The sequence below is a fragment of the Pristiophorus japonicus genome, chromosome 18, assembly GCF_044704955.1.
Source record: "Pristiophorus japonicus isolate sPriJap1 chromosome 18, sPriJap1.hap1, whole genome shotgun sequence".
Taxonomy (NCBI): Eukaryota; Metazoa; Chordata; class Chondrichthyes; family Pristiophoridae; genus Pristiophorus; species Pristiophorus japonicus.
In genome coordinates, this window is record NC_091994.1 from 50,614,167 (window position 1) to 50,629,230 (window position 15,064).

General features: G+C 44.0%; 1 protein-coding gene across 2 annotated transcripts in view; it reads right to left on the reverse strand.

The window, feature by feature from the left end:
* LOC139228717 (dual specificity mitogen-activated protein kinase kinase 2) overlaps positions 1-14,978 on the reverse strand; it is a 96,334-nt gene extending 81,356 nt beyond the window's left edge. The window contains exon 1 of one of the 2 annotated variants that reach the window (XM_070859994.1): positions 14,561-14,973. In XM_070859994.1, the coding sequence (XP_070716095.1) occupies positions 14,561-14,652 (92 nt within the window). In that variant the 5' untranslated portion in view covers positions 14,653-14,973. Of the gene's footprint in view, positions 1-14,560 lie in introns of both variants that reach the window. The other variant, XM_070859995.1, reaches the window with a different exon arrangement.
* Between the last annotated feature and the right edge of the window lie 86 nt (positions 14,979-15,064).

The following is a 15,064-nucleotide window of genomic DNA, read 5'->3' on the forward strand; positions in this document are numbered from 1 at the left end:
ATTAAATTTAAAAAACCCATCATCTTGTATTCAAATGCCTCCATGGCAATATTTCTCTCTCTCTCTGCAACTTAGCCCTACATTGAAGTCTGTGCTTCCAAATCTGCACCAATTCATGTTTCCCCCTCTCCTTACTCTACCATTAGTGATAGTACCTGGCCCCACAGACTGGAGGTTCTCTCTCCCTCCCCAAACTGCCCAGTCTTGTTATACCATTCTCCATCTCCAAAAGCCTTCTTAAAATGTACCCTTTCAATAGCCCCTTCTGCCAACTCCCCTAACCTCACGCCTATACCAATTGTGAATTGCTTTGACATTTTATGATGTTATAAGAACTTTATAAATACAAAGTGCTGGTTTGTGCGTGAAAGAGAGAGTGTAACTGAGAAAGAATGAGTGAAAAGGGGTGACGAACACACTAGGTCTGAAAATTTCCCTTCCATCATAAAGGGCTAATACTAATTTAAAGAGTGACTATCTATCTGTACCTCCTTTAAAAGAAAAGGACACAGAATCGAACCATCTTTACACCCATGTGCTTTCCATCCCACTTCCAGTATGGGGTTTCACTGGACAATTTGCAGCGAGAAACCTGGCCAGTTTTCTCTGTCACCCAGAGGATTATTGCTTAAACAGCGAGTGCCGATGACACCATTAGGGGAAGCAGCCTGGAGGAATTGTGCGAGGGAGCAGAATTATCAGCAAGCGGCAATTAACCAACAATTGTGTCACTTCGACTGTAAATACTAATTGAGCTCTAGCATATATACTCATTACATTCCCAAAGCCAGTTCCTCTGATAAGGATGAGGTCACCAACAAATTTGAACAGAAACAAAAAGGTGTTGATTTCTTGTGCAGCAGTTTTTTTGTTGGATAAAGTCCTGATGGTGACACTCCAAACACAGTTTTGCCATCTGTAGCCTCCTTCTTCATTTTGTAAATGCCAAAATGCTAATTGATTTTTTTTTTCAGTACCTACTAGTTCACACAATGCAAATGTGATAGCTAATAAACTCATTAAATGCTAAGTTGTTCGACTGGAAATTTTGAAAACCAATGCATTAAAGGAGTGTTTAGAAGTCTCCGACAGCAAGTCTGCTGGGGCTTGTCTCTGACAGCACACTTCATCTAGTTAATTTTAATGTAGCACAACAGGGCAACTCCACATACCAAACATAAAATTGTAGGTTCTTAGCAACTTTCCATCGGCCACAGGACCCCCTTGAGTGGAACTTATGGTTACATCACTAAAAAAAAACCTGAGAAACCTGGATGAAGGGCTAAAGTTCACGGTTCAAGCCCACCAAGGTCGAAGAAAGTAGAGAAGGTGAGGCAACCAGGTAGCAGTGACTAGGGATCAACTTTCTGCGTAGATTTTTTTTTTTAAAAAGCCTGCGGAATGCAGAAGGAAGGCAAGATTGGGGCGGGGGGGATCACAGATTGAGCTAGTGACAGGTTTTAGAACAGAAGAAAAGAAATAAGAGCAGGCGTAGGCCATTTGGCCCCTCGAGCCTGCTCCACCATTCAATACCATGGCTGATCTTCTACCTCAACTCCACTATCCCGGTTCCCTTAATATCCAAAGATTTATCGATCTGTGTCTGGAATATACTCAATGACTGAGCTTCCACAGCCCTCTTGGGTAGAGAATTCCAAAGATTCACCACCCTCCTCATCTCAGTCCTAAGTGGCCGACCCCTTATTCTGAGACTGTGACCCCTGGAGTCCCCAGCCCGGGGAAACATCCTCCCTGCATTTACCCTGCCAAGCCCTGGAATAATTTTAAACAACTATGGCAGGACTCGAATCTGCAATCTTCTAACATGATTTACATCGAAGCCATGTGGCCACTGCAAATGAGGACTCATCCGGGATTTCAATACATAATGCTGAGAGGAGGACTATAATGTGGTGCAGTAAATCTGCAACACAGAAGGAAGAGGAGAGTCAGAGGAGCAATAGCCACAGTATTAAAGTTAAGAACGGTTGCACAAGAGAGACTGGTGGTTAAAAGAGAGACAAAGTAAACCTATTAGTCAACAAGCCTCTCTCTTGCATTGTGTCCAGACTACAGCAGTCTTTCTATATGTGGGAGCAATGCTGAAGTCTTGGGCGGAGTCTGATAGTACTACGGTACCAATGACAGAGGTAGGAAGAGGGATGAGGTCCTGCAGGCAAAGTTTAGGGAGCTAGGAGAGAGATTAAAAAGCAGGACATCAAAAAGGTAGTAATCTCCGGATTACTCCCAGTGCCACGAGCTAATGAGTACAGAAATAGGAAGATGAATGCGTAGCTAGAGAGATGGTGCAGGATGGAGGGCTTTAGATTCCTGAGACATTGGGACCGCTTCTGGGGGAGGTGGGACCTGTACAAGCCGGACAGGTTGCACTTCAACGGAGCAGGGACCAATATCCTCGCGGGGGGGGGGGGGGGGGGTTGCTAGTGTTGTTGGGGAGGGTTTAAATTAGCTTGGCAGGGGGATGGGAACCTGAAAATAGATTCAATAGGGAGGGAAGAAAAGCAGAAATTAGAAAGCAAAAATAAAGAAAGTGAGTTTGAAGGAGAAGGGAAACAAGCAGGAAAAAAAGGTAAAAAAAACAAATTTAAAGGCACTTCGTCTAAATGCACGTAGCATTTGTAATAAAATAGATGAATTGACGGCACAAATTGAGACAAATGGGTATGATCTGATAGCCATTACCGAGACGTGGTTGCAAGGTGACCAGGACTGGGAATTAAATATTCAGGGTATTTGACAATCCAGAAGGACAGACAGGAAGGAAAAAGGTGCGAGGTAGCTCTATTGATAAAGGATGGAATCACTGCAATAGTGAGAAACGATATTGGCTCAAAGGATCAGGATGTTGAAACAGTTTGGGTGGAGGTAAGGAATAATAAGGGAAAATGTCACTGGTGGGCACATAGTCTATAGGCCCCCTAACAGTAGCAACATGTTGGTCGGAGCATAAACCAGGAAATAGTGGGGGCTTGTAAAAAGGGAACAGCAATAATCATGTTTTTTTTTTTAAACCTCCATATTGATTGGACAAATCAAAGTGGCCAGGGTAGCCTTGAGGAAGAGTTCATAGAGTGTATAAGGGACGGGTTCCTTGAGCAGCATGTAATGGAACCAACCAGGGGGCAGACTATCCTAGATCTGGTCCTGTGTAATGAGACAGAATTAATAAACAATCCCCTAGTAAAGGATCCCCTTGGAATGAGTGATCATAGCATGATTGAGTTTCAAATTCAGATGGAGGGTGAGAAAGCTGGATCTCTAAGCAGCGTACTAAGCTTAAATAAAGGAGACTATGATGGTATGAGGGTAGAGTTGGCTAAAGTGAACTAGGAAAACAGATTGAAGTGTGGGGCGAATGATGAACAGTGGTGTACGTTTAAAAGAGATATTTCACAACTCTCAAGAAAAATATATTCCAGTGAGGAGGAAAGGGTGCGAGAGAAAAGAAAGCCATCCGTGGCTAACTGAAGAAATAAAGGACGGTATCCGATTAAAAACAAGGGCATACAAAGTGGTCAAAACTAGTGGGAGGACAGAAGATTGGGAAGCTTTTAAAAGCCAGCAAAGAATGACTAAAAAAAATGGACTAAAAATAGACTATGAAAGTAAACTAGCACAAAATATAAAAACAGATAGTAAGAGTTTCTATAGGTATATAAAAAGAAAAAAAAAAAGAGTGGCTAAAGTAAATGTTGGTCCCTTAGCGGACGAGACTGGGGAGTTAGTAATGGGGAACATGGAGATAGCAGAAACTCTAAACAAATATTTTGTATCAGTTTTTACAGTAGAGGACATTAACAATATTCCAACAGTGGATAGTCAAGGGGCTATGGGGGGGGGGGGGGGGCGGGGGGAGAGAGGGAGGAGAGGAACTTAACATAATCACTAAGGAGGTTGTACTCAGTAAGATAATGGGACTAAAGGCAGATAAATTCCCTGGACCTGATGGCTTGCATCTTAGGGTCTTAAAGAGATATAGCGGCAGGGATTGTGGATGCATTGGTTGTAATTTACCAAAATTCCCTGGATTCTGGGGAGGTCCCAGAAGATTGAAAAACTGCAAATGTAACACCCTTATTCAAAAAAGGAGGCAGACAAAAAGCAGGAAACTAAAGACCAGTTAGCCGAACATCTGTGGTTGGGAAAATGTTGGGAGTCCATTATTAAAGAAGCAGTAACAGGACATTTGAAAAAGCAAAATTTGGTCAGGCAAAGTCAGCATGGATTTATGAAGGGGAAGTCATGTTTGACAAATTTGCTGGAATTCTTTGAGGATGTAATGAAGAGGGTGGATAAAGGGGAACCAGTGAATGTGGTGTATTTGGACTTCCAGAAGGCATTTGACAAGGTGCCACACAAAAGGTTATTGCACAAGATAAAAGTTCACAGGGTTGGGGGTAATATATTAGCATGGATAGAGGATTGGCTAACAAACAGAAAACAGAGTCGGGATAAATGGTTCATTCTCAGGTTGGCAATCAGTAACTAGTGGGGTGCCGCAGGGATCAGCGCTGAAACCCCAACTATTTACAATCTATATTAACGACTTGGAAGAGGGGACTGAGTGTAATGTAACCAAATTTACTGATGATACAAAGATGGGAGGAAGGGCAATGTGTGAGGAGGACATAAAGAGGCTGCAGGAGGACATAGACAGGCTAAGTGAGTGGACAAAAATTTGGCAGATGGAGTATAATGTTGGAAAGTGTGAGGTCATGCACTTTGGCAGAAAAAAAATCAAAGGGCAAGTTATTATTTAAATGGAGAAAGATTGCATAGTGCTGTAGTACAGCGGGACCTGGGGGTACTTGCGCATGGAACACAAAAGGATAGTATGCAGATACAGCAATTGATCAGGAAGGCCAATGGAATCTTGACCCTTATTGCAAAGGGGATGGAGTATAAAAGCAGGGAAGTCTTGTTACAGCTGTACAGGGTATTGGTGAGGCCACACCTGGAATACTGCGTGCAGTTTTGGTTTCCATATTTACGAAAAGGATACACTTGCTGTGGAGGCAGTTCAGAGAAGGTTCATTAGGTTGATCCTGGGAATGAGTGGGTTGACTTATGAGGAAAGGTGAAGTAGGTTGGGCCTCTACTCATTGGAATTCAGAAGAATGAGAGGTGATCTTATCGAAACGTATAAGATTATGAGGGGGCTTGACAAGATGGATGCAGAGAGGATGTTTCCACTGGTGGGGGAGACTAGAACTAGAGGGCATGATCTAAGAATAAGGGGCTGTCCATTTAGAACTGAGATGAGGAGAAATTTCTTCTGAGGGTTATAAATCTGTGCATTCGCTGCCTCAGAGAGCGGTGGAAGCTGGGACATTAAATAAATTTAAGACAGAAAGAGACAGTTTCTTAAACGATAAGGGGATAAGGAGTTATGGGGAGCAGGCAGGGAAGTGGAGCTGAGTGCATGATCGGATCAGCCATGATCTTATTGAATGGTGGAGCAGGCTCAAGGGGCCGTATGACCTACTCCTGCTCCTATTTCTTATGTTCTTATATCCGTCTACATGAGAGCGTGAAACCCGTGGGGAAGGAGGACTAACAGGAAAATTAAACCCATGACTGAGGTTTTTTTTCCAGTTTCCTTCTCCCACGGCAACCCAGAGAGGATAGGGCACAGATTGTGATGGGGCTGGAGTCACTTTAAGAGAAATGTTAGAATAGCTTGTGCTAGTAAGAGGAACTATGGAGACAGTTCTGGTTGCCACAGTATAAAAAGGCTTGTGGTCTATAGGGCAGTAGTGATACCCACCCTCCTGTATGGCTCAGATACATAGGCCTCCCAGTAGACAGACGTACAGTAGACAACTCAAAGCGCTAGAGAAATACCACTAACGATGTCTCCGCAAGATCCTGCAAATCCCCTGGGAGGACAGATGCACCAACATCAGTGTTCTCGATCAGGCCAACATCCCCAGCAGTGAAGCACTGACCACACTCGACCAGCTCCGTTGGGCGAACCACATCGTCCGCATGCCCGACACGAGACTCCCAAAGCAAGTGCTCTACTCGGAACTCCTACACAGCAAGCAAGTCCCGGGTGGGCAGAGAAACGTTTCAAGGACACCCTCAAAGCCGCCTTGATAAAGTGCAACATCCCCACCGACATCTGGGATTCCTTGACCAATGACCGCCCTAAGTGAAGGAATTGCACTGAGCACCTAGAGTCTCGCCGCCGAGAGCATGCAGAAACCAAGCGCAGACAGTGGAAGGAGCATGCGGCAAACCAGACTCCCCACCCACCCTTTCTTTCAACCACTGTCTGCCCCACCGGTGACACTGTAATTCCTGCATTGGACTGTACAGTCACCTGAGAACTCACTTCCTCGATTTCAAAGGACTGCCTATCATGATAAAAAGGATATAGTGGTACTGGAGGGTACGCAGAGAAGATTTACAAGGATGATGCCAGAAATGCGAGGGTAGACATATCAGGAAAGGATGAACAGGTTGGGTCTCTTTTCTCTTGAAAAAAGGCTGAGGGGTGACCTAATAAAGGTCTTTAAAATTATGAAAGGTTTTGATAGAGTGGATACAGAGAGAATGTTTCCACATGTGGGGAAGAGCATAACTAGAGGCCATCAATATAAGATAGTCACCAAGAAATCCAACAGGGAATTCAAATGAAACATCTTTACCCAAAGATGGGTGAGAATGTGGAACTCACTACCACAGGGAGTGGTTGAAGCGAATAGTATCAATGCATTTAAGGGGAGGCTAGACAAGCATATGAGGTAGAAGAGAATAGAGGGTTACGCTGTTAGGGTTAGATGAGGAAAGACGGGAGGCTCGAGTGGAGCATAAACGGTGACACGGACTGGTTGGGCTGAATGGCCTGTTTCTGTACTGTATCTCCTATGTATTATTGAACATTAAAAGTTGTTGAAGAGAAAAGATGGGGGAGTTCTAGTTGGTAGAATCATCCACAAAAGTATTCCACACAAGGTCAAACATACCACTGTGTTAAGTTCCTCTCAACAAAAATTCGGAAACAAACATGTACTAGGCATGTACTAGAGCGTCTCAAACTCCAGCAAGCATCATTAATTACTCCAATACAGCAGTGCATTATTAGACAGGTCAGGGCAGGCAGCGTTCCAGCACCCGTTGTTACCCATCATTACACAGATGCAATTTTGATACCTTCTTTATAATGGCTTTGTTTGCCAGAACCTGGGACAACACGGCTTCCAATTTCCGATTCTGAAAAAGGGGACTGGCGCAATTCAGGACAGTTACATTAGTTGTATACAATGGAGATTACCTGAATTTGCAGAACAGAAAAAAAAAAATACTGCACGTGAGCAGTGTCACTTGCATTGATATATGCAAATTCCAATATGTGGAACAACAAGACAATCCCAAAGGAAGAGCTAGTGAACTTCTGAAAATGTTTTGAATGCTATTCACACAAGCAGAGTTCAGTTATTTAACAATTCACAACCACAAGTTACAGAAAAGTATACAATCTGCAAATCTAAAACGCTTCCTAGTCTATGTTACTGTACCAGTTGGTGAATACCACACTGGACCAGCTCAGGTTCAGGCTACATTTTTCAGCCAACACATATGCTGACGGTCATGCAAGCAAGCTAAAGACTATTTCAGATAGTTCCTTGTTGGTTTTATCATTGGACACTATCTACATTCTTCTACTCGGCCCCTCCCAATCTCTGTAACCGTCTTCAGCCCTAGAACCCTCCGAGATTTCTGCGCTCCTCCAACTTTGGCCCCTTGTGCACCCCCGATTTTCTTTGCTCCACCATGGATAGCTGTGCCTTCAGGTGTCTAGGCCCTGAACTCTGGAATTCTCCCTCCCTCCCTCCCCAGCCGCTCCACCTCTCCTCCTTGCAGTCGCTCCTCTGGCCAAGCTTTTGGTCACCTATCCCAATATCTCTATGCAGCTTGAGAACATATTTTGTTTCCTAATGCTCCTGCAAAGCACCTTGGGATGTGTTATAACAGTAAAAGAGCCATCTAAATGCAAGTTGCTGGTGTTGTACAGTATAGGACCTGACTCGCTGTGTACAGCACTAACTATATGATGTCCACATGGGATGGCCCAATAACAAGCTGCTTAGCAGGAGTAGCACAAAGACTGAACATCATCAAAACATCTGTAAGGCTGCTAACAAAATACAGCCATTATAATCGCAGCATTAAATGGGTAAGTCAATGGGGAAATTATAATCAACTTCATTTAAATTGTGTTGTACATTGGACCATATTTTATTGGGTAACACATCGTGCCAGCTATAGCAACTTGACCAGATGTTTTAAACAGCAGCCCAGCATGGGCAACAGCAGAGTTGTACAGAGATCACAGTACTTGGTGCTTGGTTGAACAAATCCAACCTTCTAAAGAAGGATTTACAGGAGGTACTGATTCAAAATGAAGAGCAGCTGCCAACCCTGGCTAAATTTAGTTCTGTATTAATGGCAATTTTTGAACGGATTATCCAGGTTTATGTTACACACACACACACAAACTTAGGTTAGGTTACGGTTTTGAAATAACTGCCTGGTTAGCTCCCCAATGGCTCAGTGTGTAAATGCAATACACAGTGTGTTACTGAGCAAGTCAGGAGTGGTCTGTATTGACCGAGCCAATCAACCAGGGCAATGGCAGGGGCAACAATTGAACGCAGCACCTCATAGGCTACAGAGGCAAAGAAACAAAAGAAATCAGCGAGAGTCCTCATTTGTGAATGCCATTTAATGACCCCGTTACAAAGTGCATGTGTGTGATGTCAGATGATACAGCTGGGCTCAGCTGTGATGTCTCCCTGAAGTTGTACGCTCGCGGCCTTCCGTGAGAGGTGGGCGCCGGAGGGACTGGAGTGCAGCATCACCCCCGGCAACCAAATTTTAAGTTGATTTTATGTCTAAAGTTTAATTTGCCAGTTTTAATGGCCTCCCCCCCATCTTTTTAGCCAGGGGGCACTTGTATAATTTCTGTTTTTAGTGCCCTAAAAACCTGCGCCCCCAAAAAAAGGGGGCGCTTGAAAAAATTTATTTTGAAGTGTGACCACCCTTGCAGGGGGCATTTGTTTAACGTGCATAACTAAAATAGTTGAAAAGTCAGGCAGTACACATGAACAATAGCCATTTTGGGGGAAGATACGGTTGGACGATTGAGGTTCATGGAATGGCAGCTCAGAAAAACTCTTCAGTGAAGGAAACAAATCACACACGGCTTCAATGTTAAGGTTTTAATTCCATTCTTTGATTCATGTCACTGTACTGATGTGCTCTCGGTGCATAGAGCGATTCACTAAGAGCAGTTATTTGATGCCACTATGATATTTATGAAGAATCTGCAGTGGATTACCGCCATTTTTTAAAAATTCAACTAATCATAAAAACACTTCTGTTCAGTGATCACTATAGAATATACTGAACATCAAAATGTTAATATAAAAAATTCAACTTGTAGATTTCCTAACAAAGCCCAATTCTTCAACATTCTTTCTCTTGCTCTTAAAAATCACGGTGTCGGATGTGCCAGGACTTGCACTGGTCACTTCCTTGTTGTGACATAGTTATTTCACCAGCATGACAAAACTAGTTTTGAAATACAACTTCAGGCTTTCTAATCAAGGCTAAACATTCCTCTGGCCTTAAATATGAAGCTGCACAAGGAAGAAGTTGGGGGTGAGGGAACGGGGGAAGAGGAAAGGGTGGAAGGCACAGTCCTGCTGAAAGTACAATTTATAAATCCCACAGATAAACTGAAGTCCTGGAATTAAAACGTCCATGCACTGTGCTAATTGACTCCAGTATGTGAGATGTGGCCCTGATACACCAAGACCTCGAGCCCACTCTATTCACCTTTCAAACTTTACGCTTGGTAGTCCATTTGACATCAGTCTGTTACATTCTTGAAATAGCAGCATTTTTCTCGTGGGGCTTCAAATATATGAAAATGAACTTTGTGCTGCTGCTAAACATTAATGCTGGAAAGTATGACAGTCTCCTCGAGTGGATCCAACACTTCAAAATTTTAGTGCACTGGATGAGTATTTAAGGTGTTAGCCGTGGCTCAGTGGTAGCAATCTCACCTCGGAGTCAGCAGGTTGTAGGTTCAAACCCCACTCCAGATAATGAAGCACATAATCTAGGCTGACTCTTCAGTGCAGTACTGAGCGAGTGCTGCACTATCGGAGGTGCCATCCTTCGGATGAGACGTTAAACCATCTGTCCTCTCAGGTGGACGTTAAAGATCCCATGGCACTAATTTGAGGTAAAGCAAGGGAGTTCTCCCCGGTGTACTGGCCAGCATCACTAAAACAAATTATCTGGTCATTATCACATTGCTGTTTGTGGAAGCTTGCTGTGCACAAATTGGTTGCCGTGTTTTCTACACTTCAAAAGTACTTATTTGGCTGTAAAGCGCTTTGGGATGTCTTTAAAGGCGCTATCTAAATGCAAGTCTTTCTTTTAGATAGACTCCTGAATCATATTACCATCATTGCATTGATGTGCACTTAAAACCGCTTTACGTTGATGCAAAGGTAGCAGAACCACTGCATCGCAAGAACTCCATTAGAATTACAAGTCAGAAACTACAATTTGAAGATCTGTGTACTGAGAGCGATGCACGTAAGATCACCAGCAAACCTAATGGGCAGGATGTAGTGTTAGCAGAAGAGATTACTAATTTAATAAAATACGTGATAAAAATTAAAGATGTACATCAGAGATGGAGAGATTAGTCAGGAAGTGTATGCAAGACACTCTGGAAAGTACTGGGGAAGAACTCAGCTACAAAGTCAATTAGAATGTACTCAAAGTAAGGTTACTTTCTGTGCTTTTGGGTGAAACTGAAACCCACTGTTCACGTGTTGTGGTTTAGAAATTAAAATATGTGCAGAACTCAAAATTATTATTTCTGAAATTGTGTATTTGTGCTCGCAACTGTCACTAACAATAAAAAGCAAAGGATGAACAAAATCTGGACATTGATACTCAATCTTCTGCATGAAAAATGCATAAACTACTGATGAGAAAAAAAGCCACTGCAGTTTGCCAACTTTAAATTTACAGGCCCACTGTTTGCAGAGTTCAAATACCTCCGACACGCAGTGATAGAATCAAGTGAAGAGATACAAAGGAGAGAAAGCCTGCCAGAGAAGTGCGATAAGGTTGTGATAAGCGAGGGAGAATTCCTTCAAAAGTTTTGAAATTCTGAAGAAACAAAAAATCTTGGAAAATGTGTGGAACAGCATGACAGGAATTAGCAGATAAAATACCACAATGATAGGACACAATGGCACCAACTGCACATGCAGCAAAAGCTGCCGCCTCGACAAGTATGAACAAAAATTCCTTTGCAGTAAAAGAAACCCGAAAAACAGAGACAACAGAATAAATTCCTATACAAAGATCTCTAATGTGGCCATTTTAAAAATAAAAATTGAACAATGGAGGAAAGTGATTGCTACCCAAGTTTGGAAGAAAAGGACAGGCAGAGCTGGATTACTTGCAGTATTACGGGTACTTCTTCCTGGTAAAGAACTCTCATATACATGCCACTCAAATTCACTGGGATATGTGAAAGAAGAATGAATATTTGGTTCTCAGTGCCGGCCACACACACTAATTCAGCCCAACATGGTTTGAATTTTTAAAACCATTTTTCATTCAAGTAAGCCAGCACAAACAGAACATTTAAATGACGTTCCCCTGAACACTTTGGGGAAGCAGTTATTTAGATTTTTTTCCACACTTAGTCACTAAAAAATAACAGCTCAGTTACAGTCCCATATAAATATGTTTTGGCTTGCAGCAATAAATTAACAGGAAGAGCTCGCATTTATATAAAAACATAGAAAATAAGTGCAGGAGTAGGCCATTTGGCCCTTCGAGCCTACATCACCACCATTCAATAAGATCATGCTGATCATCACCTCAGTACCCCTTTCCTGCTTTCTCTCCATACCCCTTGATCCCTATATCATTTTCTTCTTCGGCAGAGTCGAGGATGACTTGTTTCCACACTAAAATGAGTTCTAAGGTAACTGATGCCAAATCCCAAACTTCATTTTAAAGGGTGGAAGATGCCTGTGGGTGAATTCTTTTAATGTAGGGTGGCCGTTGCACACCAGCTACCACACGGACTTGAAAGAGCAAGATCTTGGTCCAATGACAAGGGGCTATAGCTCCTTTCAGGATGTCCTAAAGTATTTTTCAATCAATGAATTACTTTAGAATTACTCAGTTTTGTAAGCAAATACAATAGCCAATTTGCACACACTGAGGTTCCATAAACAGTAATGTGATAAATGGCCAATTAGTCTGCTTTTGGTGGTGCTTGTTGAGGGATAAATGTTGCCCAGGGCATCAGGGGAACTGCCTGATCCTTCTCTGAATAGTGCCATGAACAGACAGACTTTTAACATCTTACCTGAAAGACAGTATATCGAACAAAACACACTACACTGAACGATCAACCTTGGTAACCTGCTCAAGTTCTGGAGTGGGGTTCGTCCACAACCTTCTGACTCAGAGGCCAGATGCTATCATGGAGACAAACCAAAGTGAAGTTCATAATATCTATCAATATATGGAAATAAATATATTTAGGGGGTAAAAATTTCCCCTTTCCTTCTGAAGGCACCAATTCTAATTGCTCAGCTGCCCTCCAGCTCATCAAAACAACAATTTCTCATGCAAGTCTAGCCAGTGACCATCACTAGGTTGTTCAATCACAGGACATCACAACTAAGTCAGCCCTCACCCAGCATCTACACATGCAAACAGGAGTTCATGGAAAGTGTTGAGAAGCAACCACCCAGATTTTTTTTGTCCCCATCATCTAGGGGCAGGAAAGCCAACTGTTAACACCCAGCTAAACATGCCTCCTTGAGAGATCAGCACAGATCCAGGGTCAAATCTAGGATTTTACTGGTCGTTAGGGCTCAAAGGGTTAGAAACACTGGAACACCAAAAGACCATTTGGGTCACCTTTGTTTGTCATGGTAGTCCCATCTTTATAATGCCAAATCTGTTTTCTCCATTTTTTTATGCCCTGACTTCCACGTAAATATCTGTTATTTCCATCAAGTCACTTTGCATTGCAATGCAGTTCCATATTAGTGAAAATATGCAGTCCACATTTTCACAGCTTCTTTGTAAAGCTGTTTTTTTCTGGATTCACTAAGATTACATCCCTTTCATTATTTTGAAACACCCGTCAGATCACCTCATCAAAGCCACTTAGAAACATAGAAATTTATGGCGCAGGAGGCCACTTTGGCCCATCGTGTCCATGTCAGCCGACAAAGAGCCACACGGCCCTTGGTCAGCAGCCTTAAAGGTTACATATAAACCTGTGAACAATGACGGAAAGGCAAAGAGCATCCAGACCAACCAATCCGCCTCACCACAACTGCGACATCCCTTATGCGAAAACATTCTACATTCCACCCCAACCGGAGCCATGTGATCCCCTGGGAGAGGCAAAAATCAGATAAAAATCCAGGCCAATTTAGGGAGAAAAAAAATCTGGAAAAATTCCTCTCCGACCCATCCAGGCGATCGAAACTAGTCCAGGAGATCACCCTGGCCGTATTCTATTCTCTACAAGACTTACCATTATATCTGCTCCGCTCCCTATAACCCTTGTCTGCATCGGTGGAAAGAACCCAAGATTATCCAGTCACTCGCTTCAACTGATACAAAGTTACGTTGGAGGTTTATTGCAACGGAGTAATTGTCTGAAATCTCTGTGGCGTGACTGGTTTGGGGCGAATTTAATGCATTTGGGACAAGGGGAAAAAAACTAAAAATTCGCTGGGGGGGAAAAAAAAAGACAAAATGCATTCGGCTGGAGATGGGATACTTGTTGTTACAGTGTGGGTGCAAGGACCTTAGGAATTCCCCACAAGAACAGAGTGCAGGCTACAGGAGGCAGCTTCATGCCCGACCCAGAACATAAGGATTAGGAGCAGGAGTAGGTCATGATCTTGATTCAATTAGATCATGGCTGATCTGATCTTGGCCTCAACTCCACTTCCCTGCCCACTCCCCATAACCCTTTATTCCCTTATCACTCAAAAATCTGTCTCCGCCTTAAAAATATTCAATGACCCAGCCTCCACAGCTCTCTGGGGCAGAGAATTCCACAGATTTACAACCCCGAGAAGAAATTCCTCATCTCAGTTTTAAATGGGTGACCCCTTATTCTGAGACTATGCCCTAGTTTTAGATTCCCCCACGAGGGGGAACATCCTCTCTGCATCCACCCTGTCCAGCCCCCTCAGAATCTGAAATGTTTCAATAAGATCTCATTCTTCTGAACTGCAAAGAGTACAGGCCCGACCTTCCTTCACAAATAATGTCACTACACATATGCCAGCCACCAGTGTGCCCAGCTGACAGCATTTCAGTTTGTCGGATGGAGATGAGCTTCCCCTCCTCCCCCCCAATCGGAAGGAGACATGATTTGGGCGGCCCCCTTTCTGGTCACACTGCGGCCCCCGGCTTCCAGAACCCCCACCCCACACACCAGGCCTCGACTTACTCGGCGTGGTCTTCCCGGGTGGGGGACGGTCCTTCCCCGACGCTGGTGGTGATGGTGAGAGCGGGCAGCACGGCTTTCCGCTTGGCGAACATCTTCTTTCCCCTCCTCCTGCTCCTTCCCCCCGGGGCCGCCCGGCGCTCGCACTCGCTCACTGACTGGCTTTAAAACAAATGTTTTCTCTCTCTGTCTTTTCCTAATTCACATTTGAATCTGACTGGCGGCGGCCCCTCCGAGACACCAAGGGAGGGGGGGGGGGGAAGGTCAGCGTCGGCGGCAGACTGCTTCCGGGGGCGAGTGGGAGGAGGGAACGGGCGGGCCGGTCTGCCCCAGGCTTTCGGCGGCCTGCGCAGGTGAAGCCCAGAGGGCCGGGCCGCCAATTGCTATGGGAGACGAGGGAGGGGGAGGAACCTTGTTGCCAGGGGAGACGGGGAGGGCCCCGGTTGCTATGGGAGACGGGGAGGGAAGGGGGAGGAGACGGGGAGGGAAGGGGCAGGAGGCCGGTTG